The sequence below is a fragment of the Danio rerio genome, chromosome 19 (assembly GCF_052040795.2).
Source record: "Danio rerio strain M-AB ecotype USA chromosome 19, GRCz13ab, whole genome shotgun sequence".
Taxonomy (NCBI): domain Eukaryota; kingdom Metazoa; phylum Chordata; class Actinopteri; order Cypriniformes; family Danionidae; genus Danio; species Danio rerio.
In genome coordinates this window covers 33,666,489-33,687,899 of record NC_141039.2, presented here as the reverse complement: position 1 = coordinate 33,687,899, position 21,411 = coordinate 33,666,489, and the positions used below count along the sequence as shown (strand labels likewise).

At 36.2% G+C, this 21,411-nt stretch overlaps 2 protein-coding genes across 3 annotated transcripts in view; both read right to left on the bottom strand.

The window, feature by feature from the left end:
• pip4p2 (phosphatidylinositol-4,5-bisphosphate 4-phosphatase 2) overlaps positions 1–21,411 on the bottom strand; it is a 236,446-nt gene that overhangs the window by 92,712 nt on the left and 122,323 nt on the right. The window lies entirely within an intron of this gene.
• On the bottom strand, positions 1,289–20,752 carry tmem64 (transmembrane protein 64). 2 transcript variants are annotated; one of them, XM_087294725.1, is made up of 3 exons: positions 19,530–20,752; positions 6,625–6,780; positions 1,289–2,637 (listed from the first exon to the last, which is right to left on the bottom strand). In XM_087294725.1, exons 1-3 carry the CDS (start codon positions 20,223–20,225, stop codon positions 2,449–2,451), a joined length of 1,041 nt encoding a protein of 346 aa, XP_087150851.1. In that variant the 5' UTR covers positions 20,226–20,752; the 3' UTR covers positions 1,289–2,448. The 2 variants fall into 2 exon arrangements, with proteins under 2 accessions (XP_087150851.1, NP_001121723.1); NM_001128251.2 differs by having other exon boundaries at positions 2,449–2,637; positions 19,524–20,225.

Genomic DNA, 21,411 nt, shown 5'->3' with positions numbered 1-21,411 from the left:
ATTAATATTATGAGTATGATATGATTAATATTATTAGACTGTAAAATACTTAATTATTTGACAAAAAGTAAAGACAAATGTTTTTGTTACTGTAAATTAATTCCATTAGTTCATCAGGTTTCAACTATTTTTTAGCTATACAATGTTTAACTTCATATTTTCAGTCAGTTTGGCTGATTCAAGTTGAAAAGTTTATTTGATTCTACAAAAAAGATGCATATTTTTACAGTGTAGCTCCATTAGGAAATGATTACTATTAATATTTACACTGTAAAAACTGAAAAGTTAAGATAACTCAAACCCTTTGAGGACACTGATGGCAACAAACCATTTAAGTTCAAAAACGAATCTTAATGAGTACTGTAAACTTAAACCATTTAAGTAAATCAAGCTATTTGAGCACAGTAAAACCCAATAAATGAAGAGAACTCAAACTAATTGAGTACTGTAAAACCCAATAAGTTAAGGCAACTCAAACCATTTGAGGAAACCAAATGCTCCATTTAAGCTGAAGTAATGAAATCTTTAACTAACTCATTACCTTCAACACTGAGTTCAAAAGTCTGTTCAAATGAGTAGAATGAACTATCAGTCAATTTTGAGTTTACTACACTCATTTTATTTCATAAAGTTGACTGTTGGGTTTTACAGTGCAGCTCCATTAAGAAATTATTATTATTATAATTATTAAGCAATTTTAAGACATTTGAAGTAAATGTAAGGATTGTTTTACAGTGTAGTTCTATTATAAAATTATATTATTATTAATATTATTATTAATATTATTATGCAATGTTAGGGAATTTGAAGTAAGTTTCAGAATTTGTAACAGTGTAGCTCCATTAAGAAATTATTATTATTATTATTATGTCAAACCACTGTTGTTCAACTTTTAAATTTCACATTTAATAACAATAACTAACTATTCAAATATTATATATTGCCATCATCTACAGTACAAGGCATATTTGAAAATTTCTTGAAAATTTTAGACAACATACCAAAAAAATAAAAAGTTAGAGAATTAACATTTGCTGAAATAACTTTTCAATCATAAAAGATAAAGATGCAAAAACCTCTAACACCTGAATCATTCTTTTAAAATTAGCATTTTTCTTAGGTTAGTTTTACTTTTATGGCAAGAATTGGCCAGTTTCATCACTTCTAACATGAAATAACTAAACAAAAACATAAAAGGCTGAGAGAAATGCTTACTGTAGAAGAAAATTCCAGATGGCAGTTAAAGGTTTTTGCATCTGAACTCTTCATAAAAATGAATAAAAACTCATTTAAAAATGACAAGACCTTTACTTGAGATTAGGATCAAATGTTAGCAGATGTTTGTAGAATAAAACAAATATCACCAACACACAATAAATCCAGAGAAACTTGGGTTTTCCATGTTCAAGTGATCTCCTTTTTTTTTTCGACAGCCGTATGTTACCCTCTCTCCACTTTTCAACATTTCGAAATCCGATCATACATATTCAGCTTAAACTCATTTGTGCAAATGTTCTGAATTGAGATTCTAACAATGAATAAATTAACAACAACAACAAAAGTGAAAATGCTAACAGCCCTATAATAAAGCATTTGGTTAAATCATACGAGAAAGAAGGCAGAGAATTTCAGTCCTCTCAATATGAGAATGAGAAATCGAACACGTACGATTTACACCGCTGAGCTAATCACGCTGTACTAAAGCCTCTTGGCAGGACATCCTTAAATATCCAGCTAAGAAAATTTCCTCCCTTCCCATCTGTTACAAAACTGCCGAGTAGCAAAAGTGTTCCCAGTTTTGGCAAAAGCCACAATATTATCCAGGTGGTGCTAACTGATAATATATATATATTTTTTACTATACACGCACGCACGCACGTGCACACGCACACACGCACACACACACACACACAACCTATTAAGCAATACTTAAAAAAAAAAAGTATCAAAGGAAATTAAAACTAATTCTTCATTTTATCCAAATAAGTGTAAAGATAGAGATATAGAGATATAAAACAAACAAAAAAGCAAACATCTGAAGCATACTAACCTGATATATTAGTTGGGCCCTCTGTAATATCTAACTACATCTCTAGAACATTCTCTGGAATTATTTAAATTATCCATTTCATGCTTTAGACCTTCTATAAAGTTATTTAATTTATATTAGTATCATAAAAAAGATCTTTAAAAAGAAAAAAATACATTAAATGTACTGCAAAAAAATCTCAACGTCAACTTCTCCGATAATACTGTTGCCCAGGATATTTGGGCAACGTTTCCACTTCCTCATCTCTTCGGCTCTAACAGTTCATTGCCGGCCCTCAAAAAGACCAGAACATTTCCAAAACAACAAAAAAAAAAACTCCCTGATGCTGATCTTCTCCAGTCAATCCAGAGCAACTGGAGGAAGCGCTGAAATCTGTTCATCAACAAGAAAAGCGTCGATCAGACCACGTTGATTCCTCCTCCTGTAGCCGCAGTCCGTTTGCTGCAGTATGTGGATCCGCCGTGGTTCGCCGCACTGCCGTTCATGTATGACGTTTTCATCTCCATCTGGCAGGCGGCAATGGCAGCGTTCAGTTCTACTTGTGCTCGATGTACAACGTAAAACATCAGGCCGATGCTGATGAAGATCTGATGAGAAGAACAGACAGACAATTACCAGACGGATCTGCTGATGGAGCAGAGACAAGAATCCAGACGATAAGGCTTGTGGTTATAAATTTAAGCAATATTTCATGGGCTAATTTGTAAGAACAGATTGTTTTAGTCAAGAATGTTATTGCTGGCATATAAATTCACTACACACGAGCACGCATGCAAAACAAGGAGACGTTTTTGGCCAAGGCTTTTTTGTGCCAGTGACCATCTATAATTATGGTTTACGACAGGCTCCACAAAAACGATCCCTACCATCTAGAGTAGACATAAATATTTCATTTTCTCATGGGCTACAATCTTTAAGAGATTTAGCATGTGTGTGTGCACACACAAGCACAAATGAAGGCAAATATATAAGCCCTACTCATTTATACTAAATTTAATTCTTTCTGAATATTTATCAAATAAAGTTTAACCAAAAGGCAACCTCCTGCTCTCCCTCAGGAAGCCAATACGAAAGTAACTGAAACTGCAATTCATCGAAATTCTGCTAGTGCTGGCTCCATATGGAGCAAACGTCAATTGAGCTCACAGTTTAAATGGCCCACTTTACAACAGAAAAAAAGGAATTTACAGCCTGCTACAAAGAGATTTTGGTTCATAAAGATAATATTACCCTTCATGACAATTGTGAGGGGGGTGATTTTTTTTATAACTAATCTGTTTCCTTTATATTAGATTTGCATAATTAAGGGCGTGGCCACTTGAGTGACAGCTAGTTCTCGCTGGTCGCCGTCACTTCACAAAAGCTGACTCAGGCAGACTAGCCGCTAGGGATGTAACGGTATTGTAAATACCGTCATACCGCAATATTAAATTTTTTCGATATTACCGAAGTCGCATGACTCGGTAAAACTATAGGTCTTCTGAGAAAATTTGCTCAGGCGAATGAAGCGAACGGGAGGTAGCTGAAACTTCATTTCCCATCAGCCCCGGCGTGGCCATAATCCTTTGCGGTCTGTTGTCGCTACAGATCCAGTAATGCGGAAATGGAGTGTGCTGCTAGTAGCGGAGATGAAAAAAAGATGGAAATGATCGAACCTAAAGCGGGTGTTGTCGCCGCGCGCGTACTGAATAGCGGTGCTGTCGCGCGCGTTCTGATCAGCTGTGTTGTGGCGCGCGTATTGTAAAGCGCCGAGGGGGGGTTGAGCGCGCATACTCAAGAGAGGTGTTATCGCGCGCCTACTGAAGGGCTGGACTGGACGGAGGTTGTGTCGCGTCGCGGGGGCACTTTTGATCGTTTTGGAAGGGCACTTTCTATCCAAGACTAAAAAGGGCATGTGCACTGCACAGGTTGAGCCCTATGTGTGCACGTGCCTGCAAGTTGGGGAATACGACTAATAACAGTCATGGGGACTGCAGAAACACAGCACACTGTTCAGATTGATGCAGACATTGACTTGTACCGCAAAGAGATCTCTATCTCACTCATGGTTTGTCCTCTCAAGTGGGGGAAAGACAATGCACAATGTTACCCCACTGCTGTCAACATGGGCCAAGTCATATCTCTCTTGTCCCAGAATCCTCAGTCCCAAATGAGAGGGGTTTTTTCTGTTGCAGGGGACATTGTAAATACCCAGAGATACCAGCTTTTACCAGATTATAGTTATATGATAATTTTCCTTTAAACCCATCTCTATCTAAGTGAGTGAGTGATTAAATGTTAAATGTGATGAGTTTTTAACAATACTAAATTGAAACTTTATTTTTTTACATGGTTTAATATTTTTTTTGTTATTAAAATTGAAGTTCCTGTTTCAAAGCTAACAGATAGATGGCTAATTTGTATGTCATTGACACTTTTTTGGAGTATTTTCAAAAGTTTTTTTTTTTCCTGTAAATGATTCAATAAATACCGTACCGTGACATTCATACCGAGGTATTATCGTACCGTGAAATTCTGATACCGTTACATCCCTACTAGCCGCTGATCTCTGCATATTCATCGTGTTTTTGTTTTGTTTTATGTGGCTTTACAGTCAGTTGTCTTTTAGAATAATTTCTTACAATTATCAGATAATATGGCCTGCTGTGTGCACTTAACTGTGCTCACAAACCATTCATGTGGCCTCCATTTCCCAGGTGAGTGAAATTATATACTTAATCCATCTCTATAAATGGATTGGTCTTATTTAAGATTATTTATCATTTATAATGATCTTCAGACCTGTAATGCACTCCAGAATCTGACATATTGATTAGCTGTAGGCTCTAGAACAGTCATCTGAAGTGTTGTCATACAGTGTTATGCTGGATTTCATCAACATCCTTGCATTTACTAACACAGACTATATTTGAAGTATGTGAAAGTAATCACATTTTCCTCCTGCTGAGAAACATCAAAAGAACAATGCTTAGTGGTTCAATGTATTACAACAGTGTTTTTAAAAGACTAAACACGTTATTGATATATTATACAACCAAGTACATGTGGTCAGAACACAAACGAGTTGCAGGTAATGAAGAGTTCAACGTTTCTCCCATAGGAAAGCCTGTCTAAGCAGAATGCCAGCATGCCTCTAGCTCCGCTTATGCTCCGCCTCTTTGCCCTTATTTGGTATCCCTCGGTTGGTGCGATGACACGCAATCAAAATGATGACGGTTGGCCGCGCCTACTGGTAGCTTTTTCTGGGTTCTTGAAAAACCCATAGGTGACGTCATGGATACTATGTCCATATCTTTTACAATGTATGTGTTTAACAAAGCAAGCAAACTTTTACAGAATTTTATATTATTGATTTTTTTTTTCTAGAAGGAAAGCAGATTTTATTTATTTATTTGTATTATTGTAAGGATCAAACTACTGTTGTCTAAAGATTCACTTAATTAACCTAGTTAATACTATGTAAATACTAGTATCTTACAAAATAACTCGTAAAGTATCATGGCAAACACAAAACAAAGTTATTAAAAACTATTTATTAAAGGGCACCTATTCTCCCCCTTTTTCAAGATTAAAGTCTTTTGTATCTCCAGAATGTGTCTGTAAAGTTTCAGCTCCAAACACCTATCAGATCATTTATTATAGCTTTCTGGATATTGGGATTTTTTAACAGAACACATTGTAGCTGTTTTTGTTGCCTGTGCCTTTAATGCAAGTGAGCTGGTGCTCCCCGCCCACCATTCCACGTGCCTGCCATCTCCTGCAGCGTCAAATCAACAGCACAGTGACAGACATGAAGGAAGCAGATCTCACGTAACGTTTGTGAGAAATACTACAGTAAGAACTTTTCCAATGATTATTTGATGTATTTGTTGTGGAGATAATTCAAGCCTTTTTGCAAGGATAAGTCACACACACACACACACACACACACACACACACACACACACACATCATGAACGTTTAACTTTGCACTTTTTACACGGCAAATGTGAAAAGATACACGTTAATATCCACTGCTGTATGGATATGCATTGTTAACGTACAAAATAAACCTGATTTAAAGTCCAAAAACTGTGATTGAAGCGTATTCTTTTATATTTCTACTGACACGCAGCTATGGTGATGAATTACAGCGATTTTACTGTCTTTACTACAGAGACATGTTACTACATGGCTGTCAATCAATTCGGTGGGTGGGGAAACCGCACTCCTATGTCACTTTGCGGTGGGCCTCACGATGACAGAGATTTGCATCATATTTTAAAATTTAGTAAATAAAAAAAAGGAGATTTATTGTGTTCATTTCACCCCAATATGACTGTGGAGACACAATACATACACGCAGTTCTGTCCAAACAAAAGATGATTTTCATCATAGGTGCCCTTTAAATACTATCGTGTGTAAAATGTGTGTAAAATGTGTGTAAAATGTGAAAAAAAAACCTCTGCATTAAACATCACCAAGGTAATATTTGAAAAAGAATACATTTTTACATGAGGGGTAAAAATTTTAAGCAAATTGTACAAAATTGCATGAGATAGAGTTGGTCAAACATATTCTCAGTGAGGCTCACCTGTAGACTAAACACGAAGTATCCGCTGATGCTCTGTTCTGCGATCACATCCTCCATTGTACGCAGAGTGGTGCCCAGATAGGAGTTAAGGAGTTGTGTTGGGAGAAGTCCCACGGAGGAAGCCACTAAATAATTTGGCAAGGACACGTCTGTGATCTGTAAAAGAGAATGACAACTATATTTGGTCATAGAGTTGGTCAAGATTCATCTCAGCCTGTTTCACCGCCTGCAAGGATGTGTCATCAGACTTATTCAGCCCCAGCACTGTCCTTCACATGTTAGCAGGACTTTCACAACAGACTCTACTGCAGAAAAATCATATACTAGCAATTGTTTATTTGATATTAAATTCAATTCAAATTTTACATTTCTTTTAGGATGTTTTACAATTGTAGGTTAATTTGGTCCAAACCAGTAAAAAGAAAAATTATACAATTAGTTCTAATTTGCTTAAAAGAAAACTTTTGTAGTTAAATTATGTGTTAAGACCAATAGAAAATGTTAAGATGCTCAGATAGAGTTCAAGTCAAGACCAGAAAAGACTGAGTTTGAGGGTGCTTTCACACCTGTAAATCGATTGTTTTGTTTCGAAACAGGGATTAAAACTGTGCTTTAATTATAAATGGTGACAACCTCAGACATAGTCACCAAATATAAATCAGATGCAAGACTTTCTCATACATAGCCTTGGCTAGAATGATGCATTACAGGCTTTACATTATAGAGAGAAATAACAAACCAAGACAGCAATTCGGTCAATTTTCTTAATGGATAAACAGCTCTCGTTAATAGTTCAGCATGCTTTCACTTTCGTATTTGACATGAAAAGTACATTAACTGGTAGAATGACATCTCGCTCTACTCATCATGCTCTCTTTATATAACCATGCAAGCCCATAATACAATGTGATATAGCCTGGGTCGTTAGATTGTTTTGCTTTCGTCACTCCAATCAGTCCGCTCCAGAGTTTGTTTTATTTGAGCCAAGACCACCTACCTCATTTAGGCGATCTTGGATCGATTGATTTGGCGTGGATTCGAATTGCTGGATTTACATATGCCAAATGAACTGTGCTAACTGTTGAAACGAGACTAGTTCCCAAACAAAAGTCTAGGTGTGAAGCACCCCAAGTTAAGTTTGAGTCCATTTGTTTATTTTTTTTAGTATTTTTAAAAGAGAATATAATATGCATTTAAACTAATGCTAATTAAAGTGTCATTTGAAAGAGTAAAAAACTAATTTAAACCTGATAAATTGGCATAATTTTATAAAACTTCAAAATTAGTTCAAAAACTACGTATTGTTTTTTTAAGAATAATTATAAAATGATATTGCATTTATTTTAACATATTCCCGTTTGCACTAAAGCCCTTTCCCACCTGGACAGATGGGAAATTCTGCAACATTTCGGTTCTTTTTTTTCTTAAAATGCTTTCAGAGAAATTGCTGCCATGCGCTCAAGTTACACACAAGAAAATCAACAATCATTGGATACAGCAATAAGAACAAACTATTTTGAAAAGGACTTGGAGCAGACTTTAGTGGAGTCCAATTCCTAATATATACAGTACGAGTATGAGTCAAAATCCACACAACTCCATCACAAGACTAAGACGAAAAAGTTAAGTACACAACTAGGCATAGGCCGGTATAAGATTCAGATGGTATGATAACCTTGGATAAAAAAAAAAAAAAGTCACAGTTTCACGGTATTGTGATTACTGCTTTAAAATATATTCTTTTTAAATGGCTGTGTTTAAAACTAAAACTTTTTTTCCCCTTTGAACATAATATTTTGAGAAACATTTAAAATATTTTTAACAGAAAAAGTGTCAGGACAAATAATTCAAATGAATCGTTGACTTCTGCTGTCCTAATTAGGTCTAAAAACAATCATTACAAATTAAAACAGCATTTTTGATGTCTTTTTTGCTGAAGATACTGTTGATCTTAAAAAACTTAAAACAAAAAGTAAAAAAAAAAAAACTTACAAAACAGAAAGAATTGGTGGTTTTAATACCTTGACTTTTTCAAACCGTGGTATACCTTAAAAATGGTTATCGTCCCATCCCTATACACAACACTGAACCAAGGAACTTTTCTGCCATATCATGACTGCAGCAGGCGCATTGATATTATGCAGCATGTAAAAATAGGCCCTAGCTAGGTAACAGAGCTGTGAAATATCCTTGAACCTGCTGCAGCCACAGTACCATGGTATCAAGTCCTTTGATTAACATATTATTTGAATCATTTCAGCTAGAGGGTGACACGGTGGCTCAGTGGTTAGCACTGTTGCCTCATAGCAAAAAGGTCACTGGTTGGAGTCCAGTCAGGGCCAGTTGGCATTTCCGTGTGGAGTTTGCATGTTCTCCACATATTGGCGTGAGTTTCCTTCTGGTGCTCCGTTTTCCCCCACAGTCCAAATACAGGCAATATAGGTGAATTGAATTAACTAAATTGGCCGATGTGTGTGACTGTGTGCATGTGGATGGTTTAGTACTGGGTTGCGGCTGGAAGGGCATTCACTGTGTAAAACATATGCTGGAATAGTTGGCGGTTCATTCCACAGTGGCGACCCCTGATGAATAAAGGGACAAAGCCAAAGGAAATTGAATGAATATCAGCTAGAAAATTACAGAATATTCAAGCTTTAAGTTGAAAAATTATGAAAATATTTTTTTCAATTTTTTGAGTGAGATGCAAATGGTCTGATCCAGTGGTGTCCAAACTTGGTCCAACTCGGAGCCGGTGTCCTGCATATTTTAGTTCCAACCCCAATTAAACACACCTAAACTAGCTAATCAAGCTCTTTCTAGGTATACTAGACTTCCAAGGTGTGTTAGAGGAAGTTGGAGCTAAACTCTGTCTCCAGGACAGAGTTTGGACAACCCTAGTCTAATCTGATTTAATGATGTATGTTAGGCTAAAAAGTGCTGATGCGAGACCTGGAGATTGATTGGATTAAAAACGAAATGTTAAAACACAACTGTTTAACTCATAGGAAAGTCAAACGAGCCTATTTTACAAAAGTGGAGTGTTGCTTTAACATTGATACTCATTTTTATGACTCAGGCTAAATATACAAAACCACTGACTTTTATGACATCAAGTGCTGTTTTTAAGTCCATTTAGAAGTCTTTAGTCCGTGTCGCATTAATATTTCAGTCAAACCACATCAGAATTCATTTGGTTTGCGACCCAAGGCTTTTCAGTGGTCTCTGTTTGTTTGGTGCACATCAATGTTTGGATGGCAGTATTAAAACAAACTGCACTAACAGAACAAATCGCTTTATTCAAACCAAACCCCTCCAAGTCTGAACACACTCTCAAATTCAGTTTCTTTTATGTAAACACAATGCAATGCACAGATTTTTCACTGCGACACATGTAGACGTTCTACTGGTTGTACTACATTGCTTTAATGCTTTGAAAAAATAAATATTTAATCAACTCCTCTGTTCTGTACCTTGTGTCTTAGACAAACACACCCTGCATAAGCAAACTAAAGGTCTGTCTAACAACTGCATTTGTAAGTTGTAAAATGAAGCTCAAACTTATTTCTCTAGTTGCTAAACTATGAAATGTGACCCATTTTTGCTCTTTAACAAAAGATGCAGATGTTGCTAGACTTGGGTTGCATCAACCTATTAATATTCATGAACCAAGTAAAATGATGCATTCTTGTTTTAAGAAGCAGCTTCATTGCAAATGGCTGTGAAGCAATATTTTAAGTATGCACTATGCAGACGTATGCATTGTGTTGGGTTACCTACATAAAGCATCACATTCTGCTTCAGCAGAAAACACAGGACACGTTGAAATACAGCCCCTTCTATAGGACGTGCTTTCTAAGGATATGCGAAACACAATTCCACTGTGACCCGTTTAGTCCAGACATACATCATACCCTTGAGCTGTGATCCCTGTGTTAGGTTATAAAAAGAGAGGCCAAATAAAAGCAATTAGGCTTAACGTAATTAGATTCATTAGCACTTATAGGGAGTCTGAGGTACAAGTTAAGTCAATTAAGCTGTACTGTTATTTTACTATACATGGAGATTGTTGTGCCTCACAAGACCACAGCGCCTTCATATCAATATCATCCTCAATTTTGGCCAAGAGTTAGATGCTTGTTATTGGAGCGGGAGTATCAGGTTCAATTCCAGGTATAAACGAAGACATAAATGAAGAGCTAAACATCCCTGGTGCTCAATGACTACAGCATTCTTCAGAAATAACAAACATTAGTAGTTGATCCAATGGCAATGACATTGTACTAGTGTAATGTAGGTGACTTTTGTAGTAAATGTGCAAGTTTTACACTTCAATCTATGGTTTCATTATGCACACTGCATATAATTTGCTCAGGCTTAACAATTTATTGTGGGTGTTCATACACTGACAATTTACGTGGTATTTTACCAAATCTGGGTTAACATTTGCATATTTGCAGTGTCAGCACGGTTGACTGGATAAATTCAGCACACAGCTTGTTTTCGCATCTACTGCAAAGATGTGTTTTTGGAAATCAGATCACAAATGAACGATGTCAAATAAAGGTGAATCATTCTGTGCCAAATTCAAAATAACATGAAAAACTTCCTCAGCTCAATCTTTTAAATAGGAAAAATAACCATTTATTTTTGCCTAAAGAAAGACAAACATACAGCGATTAAAAGTAAAATATTTAAGGTTCCATAGAATGAATATCTGAATATAGCTAGGCAAAGCTTAATAATAAGAGTTCAGAAAATGGTAATGACATACTGTGAGCCTCAAACACCTGTTTTACTCATTCTCATGTCGATTCTATAAATATAAAATCCACACAGGGTCATTAATATGCACGCCACAGGCAAAGTTTGATTAGCCACAATGTTATAGTGAATTACAATGATATTTCTTTATTTTTAAGTTTATGTAAGCATGCATCATTCTCACTATTTATGTAGAACTTTTATTTTGAAAACAAGACAGGCTTGAAGCTGGTCAACAACTGAAGTTTGATTATTTTGCATGTGTGTCTATTTAAGAGTATAGACCATTTCAATGTAGTGATGTCATTGGGCCATGAACCTTTCCTGCTAGTTGTCAAACTATTTAAATAGCTGTAACATGAGGCAATTAGATCATATCTCAATGTTGAAACAGCTGTCGTAAAGTTATTTATCAATATGTAGACCTTTTGGGATTCTTGGGAGCTATAAAAATGAAAAAATGTAAAACTGAAAATACGTTAGGACCGTTATTATTGTTTGCATCCCTCAAAATGGTCTATATCACAATGTGTGTGTGACTCAGGCACTGACATGAGCTACTGGAGCATCAGAGCAGAGCTCATTAATATTCACAACCCTTCCAAATATGGTCAAAAAACCCACCTACATCAAGGCCAATTCTTATGGTTGGAAATGGAGCTGTAAAACTGTTTAAAAAAATAAAAAATAAATTCCCCTTACCTAAGCCAAATACATTCTTTTCAGATATCATTGAAAAAAGTCACATATTGCATCAATGCATTGCACTGTACAGCACCTTTAAAGGCCAGTGATGTGTTTTACTATTAAATTCTCTTACTATTAAATTCTAAAAACCATCAAATTAAATGTGGATCAAATTTTTACAAAATCAAAAGTTTGTTTAAATTATTTTACAAATTTAACTCATCATTTGAGTTTGTCCACATTTTACTCAAGTATGGGTTACATATGGATTTCACCTAGCATTTGAAGCAAAATATGGAGCCACAAGAGGTCAAAATGACTTTGAAAAGATGGCAGCACCATTTTAGTTTTCACACAGAGATTGGAATGTCTTATTATTAATCATATCTGTTGACTTTAGCATTAGCAATCTTGCACTATATACTAATGGTAAAGTTAAAAAAAGAAATAGAACTAATATATAAATATTGGAGATGAGGACCTGGTCGTGTTGACACAGAAGGACCCTGGAGTAAAACAAGATGTAAAAAGTTTCATACTTGCCTAAATTTGACCGCTTTCAGGGGTAGTTGAAAACACATAGCTTTCACAGTACAAAAGCTCATGTGTTCAAATAAAATAACTTAAATAACCGCAACACCTGATCATTATAGGACATGTGCTGATAAAGGCTTTTAGTGCATAATATTATTATAGTTTAAACATAATCAGTTTACTTTTTTCATAGTATTTCAGTTAATGTTTATTTTGACTAACAGAAAATCCCATTATGGCAATTGTTATAGTTAATGATAACCCTAATCTACAAAAGTGTTACATAGTTTATTGTAGTTTTATACATCCATAAAGCAGACCTGTACATAATTGGTCACCTATAACCGGTCCTCATAACTGCACGAAAACAAAACAGTTATTCAGACATGCATTAATTATACACAGTAAGTGAGTTTCATGACAATACTAGAACACTCCCATCCTGCCCATTGATTTACACAAACCGTTTGCATACAATGATTTGGACTTCGTAACTGTGCAACAAAAGAAACATTTTTTTACAGAATGTTTATTGCTTGCAGATGATAACAGGAGTGTTCTAGTTTTAACACTTTCCACTTTGGCTTTTTTTGCATGTGTGCCAAGCTATGCACATGAATCATTTTATTAATACATTTTAATATACAAAATTCTTTTTTAAATATTTCCCAAACGATGTTTAACAGAGCAAGGAAACTTTGACAGTATGTCTGATCATATTTTTTCCTCTCGAGAAAGCCTTGTTTCTTTTATTTCGGCTAAAATGAAAGCAGTTTTTAATTCTTAAAAAAACATTTTAAGGTCAAAACTATTAGCCCCTTAAAGTGATGTTTTTGTTTTCCGATAGTCTACAGAAGAAACCATCGTTGTACAATAACTTGCCTAATTACCCTAACCTGCCTAGTTAACCTAATTAATTTAGTTAAGCCTTTAAATGTCACTTTAAGCTGTATAGAAATGTCTTGATAGTAGAAATTATCTAGTAAAATATTATTAACTGTTATCATGACAAAGATAAAATTAAATTAGTAATTAGAGATGAGTTATTAAAAATATTAAGTTAAGAAATGTTTTGAGAAAATCTTCTCTCCGTTAAACAGAAATTGGAGAAAAAAATAAACAGGGGGGGGGGCTGACAATTCAGGGGATTAATAATTCTGACTTCAACTGTAATTGAAATCAACATTCAGAACCTATAATCGATCTAATTTTTCCAGGTCCGTTTTTTCAATTACTTTCCCTACAGAGTGTGGAGTCACGTGACCCCGCTCTGTTGAGGCTGATTTATACTGCTGCATCGCATGCAAGGGTATGATCCGGCACATCCTTCGCGCAGTTGCATTCAATTTTTTTTACAGATATTGTGATTTTGATTTGATTTATTTTTTTAGTCAAGCTTCAGCTCAATATTCTGTATCATAACTTCTTACTGCTAAAATGCAGTAAGTGTTAATCAAATAAAGGAACTGAAAAGATTTTACTAACTCCAACTTTTGTTCAAATTTGTATAGAAATATTCAGAATTGAAACACAAATTTTTCTCTAGAGCAAACAGAAGTGAGTTATGACGTTGGTTATCTCCTGGTGCCTTTGTGATGTTTTTTCATATGGTGTAACAGCTACAAACAGCTATAAAATTATACTTTGCTGTTGCTTGCTACTAGACTGAGTGTCACTGGCAATACTTTCAGTTGATTTTTAGTAAGACACTCCTCATATAACTGTCTGCATATAACTGCATTTCCTCATACTGTGGCAACAATTCTATGATGCAGACGCCATCATTCCATTTGTCCATGCTTTCCTGTCTGTTTGATTCATTGTGGGCTTTCCGCATAGTTCGGTTGCGTAATTCTGATTGGGCTGAACGAATATGAGCTTGCTTAATCGGCTAGTAAGACTATCACACACAGACGGCAGTCACGCATTTGCTCTGAGTGGGGGAAATTATATAATATATACAGTTGAAGTCAGAATTATTAGCCCCCCTATTTATTTTTTTACCCAATTTCTGTTTAACAGAGAAAAGATTTTTTCAACACATTTCTAAACATAATAGTTTTAATAACTCATTTCTAATAACTGATTTACTTTATCTTTGCCATGATGACAGTAAATAATATTTTACTAGATATTTTTCAAGACATTTCTATACAGCTTAAAGTGACATTTAAAAGCTTAACTAGGTTAATTATCTTAACTCGGCAGGTTAGGGTAATTAGGCAAGGTATTGTATAATGACGGTTTGTTCTGTAGACTATCGAAAAAATTTTGTAGCTTATAGGGGCTAATAATTTTGACCTTAACATGGTTTAACAAATTAAAAACTGCTTTTATTTTAGCCGAAATAAACAAATAAGACTTTCTCTAGAAGAAATAATATCAGACATACTGTGAAAATTTCCTTGCTCTGTTAAACATCATTTAGGAAATATTTAATAAAGAAAAAATTATTCAGAAGGGCTAATAATTCTCACTTCCAAAATATATTTCAGATCGCAGCCTCTTGCAATTAGCTAATCGCAACGTTTCAAATCGCGATTGTAATTTTTATAAAAAAATATGTGAGCATATTTACTGTGCAAAACTTATCAGTGAGCTATGAGGGCACAAAAATAAAATAAATTGATAAAATAATCGTTCATTTATCGTAATCCAGTTAAAATGTTCAATTAATCGAGATTTTTATTTTAGGCCAAATCGCCGAGCCCTACCCCAAAATAATAATTCTGTCATCATTTATTCATCCTAAATGTGTTACAAATTGGTTTTAGTTTGACAAAAAGCTTGACCTCTATAGTTGTTTTTGTTCCTCCTATGGATGACGATGGCTGCTTTATTTCACCATTCTGCAGAATATCTTCCTTTGTGTTCAACAAAAGAATCTCAAAGTTTACAACAAATTGGGTATGAGCAAATGTTGAGGACATTTTTGTTAAAACATAGTTTTCCTTGTCTAAAAGACTTTAAAGTTTAATGTTTAAATGCTAAATACCTTAATTCAATGTATTATTCATTTACAGTATTTAACCCCAACAATGAGGTACATGCAATTAAATACTTTGATGAAAGGAGAGTGGTTGTAACCAAAAATATATATAATTAAATAGATATTTATAATTATTTAATAATCACTTTAACTAGTTTTCAATTATGTTCAATAAACTGGAACCCCTACTTTGTAAATAAACCAAAAAAAAAAAGGTTGTTAATCTAGTCAGTGACACAAACCGCTAATCAGTACTCGTAATCAGGTGTTCAATGTTCATTTCCAGCACTCCTGAACCCTAGATATCAGTAACAGTGACTCACTGTCAGCCAAATTAACGCAGTTTGTCAAGTGGATGACGTGTTGCAAAGCATTCAGCTTGTATAAAGACATCTGCTCATAACCATCATAGTCATCACAGTCACAAAAAACATCAAAAGAACAATTCATTTACATATGAATCATCCAGTGAATAGATTATGCAAACGGCATGCATAATAGTCAAATGTACCAACAAAAAAAAGGCTAAAGATCAACAAGTTCACATCAAAAACTATACTAGCCTTAACAAAATAAACATCTATACAGCTCTTAAAATGAGCGTATGTAATGAAATAACATGTGACTAAAATGGACAAAAAACTGTATAAGGTATGGCTTCTGAATCAGTCCAGAGGGAAAGAGACTATTTTAGATCACCAAACCAAATCATTTACATGAAATTCAAATGTAATCAAAAAAAAAAAAAAATCGCACTCATAGAAGCCAAGAAAACTTGGTCAAACTTTACAACAAGGTTTCATTCATTAATGGTAATGTATTAACAGTACCTAAACAGCATTCATTAATCATAGTTCAACATTTGCATTAATGCATTATTAACATCCAAAATTCTTGCTTAACATCCAAATTCCCGCTTGGTAACATTAGTTAATGCACCATGAGTTAACATGAACAACTTTATTTTCACTAACTAAAGTTACCCAATATGAACAGATAATGTAATACATATTGTATTGTATTGTTCAAGTTAATAAATACCTTACCTAACATTAACTAATACAACCTTATTTAAAAATTGATTCTGAAAATTGTGCAGTTTATTTTTTTCTGTAGGCGTCTTAAATTTGCTGTATACACTCACCGGCCTCTTTATTATGTACACCTTACTAGTTCTGGGTTGGACCGCCTTTTCCTTTCAGAACTGCCTTAATTCTGCGTGGCTTAGATTCAACAAGGTACTGGAAATATTTCTCAGAGATTCTGGCCCATATTGACATTTAAAGAATCGTGCAGTTGCTGCACATTTGTCGGCTGCATATCCATGATGTGAATCTCCCGTTCCACCACAACCCAAAGGTGCTCTATTGGATTGAGTTCTGGTGACTGTGAAGGCCAACTGAGTACAGTGAACTCAATGTCATGTATAAGAAACCAGTCTGAGAGGATTTGCGCTTCATGACATGGCGCGTCATCCTACTGGAAATGCCTCAAGGTTTGACGTTTTGTGCTTTCAGAGATGCTCTTCTGCATACTTCGGTTGTAACGAGTTTTTTTCAGTTACTGTAACCTCTCTATCAGCTATCAGAACCAGTCTGGCCATTCTCCTCTGACTTCTAGCATCAATAAGGCATTTATGCCCAAAGAATTGCCCTCACTGGATATTTTCACTTTTTTCGAACCATTCTCTGTAAACCTAGAGAAGATTGTGCGTGATAATCCCAGTAGATCAGCAGTTTCTGTAATACTTAAACCAGCACGTCTGGCACCAACAACCATGCCATGTTAAAGTCACTTAAATCACCTTTCTTTCCCATTCTGATGCTTGATTTGACCTGCAGTAGATCATCTTGACTATGTCTATATGCCTGAATTGAGTTGGTGCCATGTGATTGGATGTTTGCGTTAACGAGCAGTTGGACAGGTGTACCTAATAAAGTGGCCGGTGAGTGTATATAATGTATGCCACCATGTTAAAGGTTAAAACTGGGTTAGTAATAATTCATCTGATTCTGAGTAAAGCTAAATGAGATGCCAGACGCCACGGTAGGCATGTATCGCTGTTCATTACTGTCCTCTGTCTTTGTCAAAGGTTACAGTTTCTTTCTCATGTGTGTCAGCTAATTAAAAATGTATTATGTTGGCAATGCAAAGAGTCTGAAGGTAATATTTCAACGTACACAAAGACCTGTCTCTACCCTTGATCTTTCGTGAGGAGCAGTTGCGTTTGATTTAAATCTGGCTCTGAGCAGGAGGTCTTAATTGTTTAAGCCCGGTAAATCTGGATAAAGCCACCTGGATGTCCCTTAAAGATTAACAGCCAGCTCAATGCAATTAAACAGAGACGTCCGTGTGCTGGGTGGCCTTTTACTGGGGTAAAAATAAAATCATGCGTGTTTGTCTCTAGTCAAAACTCACTATAATTTAACTATAGTATATAGAGAATTTATACAATAGGTCTGCCCTCAATATAAATTTGACCAACTGGAATTCCGAGCGCGATATGAATATAACAAAAAGTGGGGCATTTAACGGTTTGTGAATTTGTTTTTTTTTATTTTGGCTTAACTGTGTTCAGAGTCTTTGTAGGCACTGCTGTTGGCAAAGTTGTGTGCATTTTTTTTCAGCAGTGAGTGGGTTTGTAAAATCCTAAAGCTTGAGCTTTTTTAACTTTATGGTCACTCAAATTAAGGTTTCTCTCATCGATGAGAGAATTTAAAACCAGGAATGGGTTTTCAGCTTGAATGCTTATGAAAATCTTATCAAACTCATACATTATTCAGGTTAAAGCCCAACAATATAGATCATCACTATCGCAATGTGTGCATCAATGTTGCATCGCAATGTTGACCAGGAACCACAGCTTAGAACACGTCATTAGTGGAGTCATTCATTGCAAAGTTTAAGTATAATCAAGAAAAAGTTTATAATTGTATGTGTTTTAGGTCCTGCGACTGTGTTAGCCTTACAAACAAATGTGTAGCTTAAACTAAGGATAATTGTATTTTTTTTTATTTACATGATGATGACGATTATACAGTGTTATTTTACATTTGATGGTTCAATTCATTTACCTGAAAATGGTTAGACCCCCCCCCCCCCCCCCAAAAAAAACACAAATGTTCATTTAATTTGTTTCTTTTCATCTTTTGCATTTATATGTGCTCGTGATTTCTGTTATATTTTATGCAGCATCATCCCATATACAAAATTTTAAAAAAGTTAATTCCATACAAATAAATTAAATTAATCTGGTGAAATTGTATTCATATTGTATATTAGAGGAAAATCAAAAAATCGTGATGTCTGTTTTTTTCAATATCGTGGAGGCTTTATTCAGGTTTTTATATTTAAAAAAATATATTAATTTTGATATCATATTTTGGTTTGGTTCATATACTTTAATAAATGACAAAAATAAATAGGGCTAATAATTCAGGGGGGCTAATCCTTCTGACTTCAATACACACACAAACAGAAAAACTAAAAATCAAAGGGGGGCTAATAATTCTGACTTCAACTGTATATGTATATGTGATTATTAAAATATGGGACAAAAGAAATAATGTGATAAGTACTTCCAGAACCAGTGGGCACAAATGCACTCTACTGTTATTAGTTTTAAAATAAGGTTTTGAAGCAATGTTAACAAATAAAAAAAACTTTTATATCAGCTTGTTGAAACTACTTTAGGTAAAAAAAAAAAAAACATAGCTAAAATGTAACAAATAAATAACGTTTTCAAAAATTCACATAGACAGATAACAACAACAAAAACACTCAAAACTTTCGAATATTTTTAAATTAAAAAATTATAAAAACTAATTCCAGTTCAAATTGTTATATGAAATTGCAATCATATATCAAATTACACACAAAACAAATGAAAAAGACGGAATAATAACAGTGTTGACATTATGAAGGGCACACTTACCGAGAAGACCGCGTTCTGCAGACCGAAAGGGATCGGCGTGAGTCTCGCCAAGGCCACAACTTTGAGTCCACTTCCACCCTCCACCACCCGGATAACAGCACTCAGCTGCTCACTGCTCCCTATCTTACTCAAAACCCAGTTCGTCAGCAACCGCTTGCACACCACATGTGCAATAAAAGTCCCGATCAGTACTCCGACCATCACCAGTCCCATGCCCAACACAAACCCATATAAATATCCCGCGGCCACGTTGAGCACAATATACCCCCATCCGCAGGGGAAAGAGACGGTGATCAAGCCCACAATGAAGAGCATGGCCCCCACGAGACTGTCCAAACTCTCCACCCACAGCAGCACATCCTTCAGGTACTGGCGCACTAGAGCCACTGACGAGAAGCACACGGCGGTCAGGACGCATGCCAGCAGGGCACTTTTAAAGCAACAGGTGGTAATGCAACACGGGTGTCTGAATTCGGGGGTGAAGGACGAGGCGGGCTCGGTCAAGCCCGCGGGGTCCGCATCTGTTTTGCCTCCGTTCGCTCTCTCGTCAAACACGTTACAGATCAAGATGTCGATCTTGTCGCAGTCAAGCGAGTCCGGGGTCCTCTGGAGCCAGCGGCTCAGCTGGATGTGCCCCTTCCCCGCGGCGTGCTTCAGGGCTTTCAGCACACCCTGCACTGGCCCCGAGCTCCACATATTCACCCCTTCTTCATATGATTTCACCCGACTGATCAATGGGACGTCCAGTCCAAAGCGCTGACCCTCGATTTCACACGTAGCAACCCTGAATAGTCCCAAACAGATTTACAGTCTAGTTTATCTGGGAAAAACCGATGTGGAGTCGTGCCACTTCAAGGACTTGAGATGCAAGCGTGTCGGCTGTGCTTCACTTCTCAACGCCATGCTCTCCTTCCCAACATCTGACGAGTGAAATCCCTTCAGGCGTGTTCAGATCGCTCCTGTCACCGGCGGATAAATCACACACACTCACACACACGCTCAACTTTCCCGAGCTCACTGCAGTGCTCCCATCCAGGCTCCAGTCCAAAGTCCCGCTGCTCGTCCGCCTCAGAGTGTCACATCTCTTGGCCCGGAGGACGACGACTGTGAAAGTGTCGGATTGACGGTCGGTGTCTTTGCTGGACGGGTTTGTTTACATGCGCACCGCGAGCTCTTGTCCACATCGGTGAGGGATGTTTACGCCAAGCGTTATTCATGCCACTGTTTGTTTCCCAGTATTCTGTGCGACGTCATCACGTGATCTCATCGGAGAGTATCGCGATAACACCACACGAGCGCTCTTGCAGTTCAGTGGTACATGAAGAAATCAAAATATTTTACTGATGAATTTATTGGTCGTTGTTTGTAATATGTCGAATCATAGTTAAATCAAATATTGCCCACGCACACACTCTTAAAAATAAGCTTCTTTATCGTCATTGGTTATTCCATCAAGAACATTTAATATTAATTTTACTTGAGGCTTTTTGTGTAAAATGTTTTTTTATTATTATTAAAATGTTCATTACACTACCAAAAGTAGTTCTTTTCAAAATATGTTCTTGAAGTTTTTTTTGACACACTAAAAATATTTGATACATTGCTGCAAAGCACAGTGGCGCAGTGCTCTCGCCTCAAAGCAAGAAGGTCGCTGGTTCGAGCCTCGGCCGAGTCAGTTGGCATTTCTGTGGGGAGTTTGCATGTTCTCCCTGTGTTGGCGTGGGTTTCCTCTGGGGGCTCCAGTTTCCACCACAGGCCACAGGTACAGGTGAATTGGGTAAGCTGAATTGTCTGTACTGTAAGTGTATGGGTGTTTCCCAGTGATGGGTTGCAGCTGGAAGGGTATCCGCTGGATAAGTTGGTGATTCATTCCTCTGTGGCA

Bases quoted from the DNA above. Each gene is read 5' to 3' on its own strand.
- tmem64 (NM_001128251.2), bottom strand. From the start codon at position 20,225: ATGTGGAGCTCGGGGCCAGTGCAGGGTGTGCTGAAAGCCCTGAAGCAC. The intron at 6,781-19,523 runs GTGCCCTTCATA...TCTCTTTTACAG, and splicing joins ACGCGGTCTTCTCGGTAAGT to ATCACAGACGTGTCCTTGCC. The intron at 2,638-6,624 runs GTGAGCCTCACT...TCTTCTCATCAG, and splicing joins ACTTCGTGTTTAGTCTACAG to ATCTTCATCAGCATCGGCCT.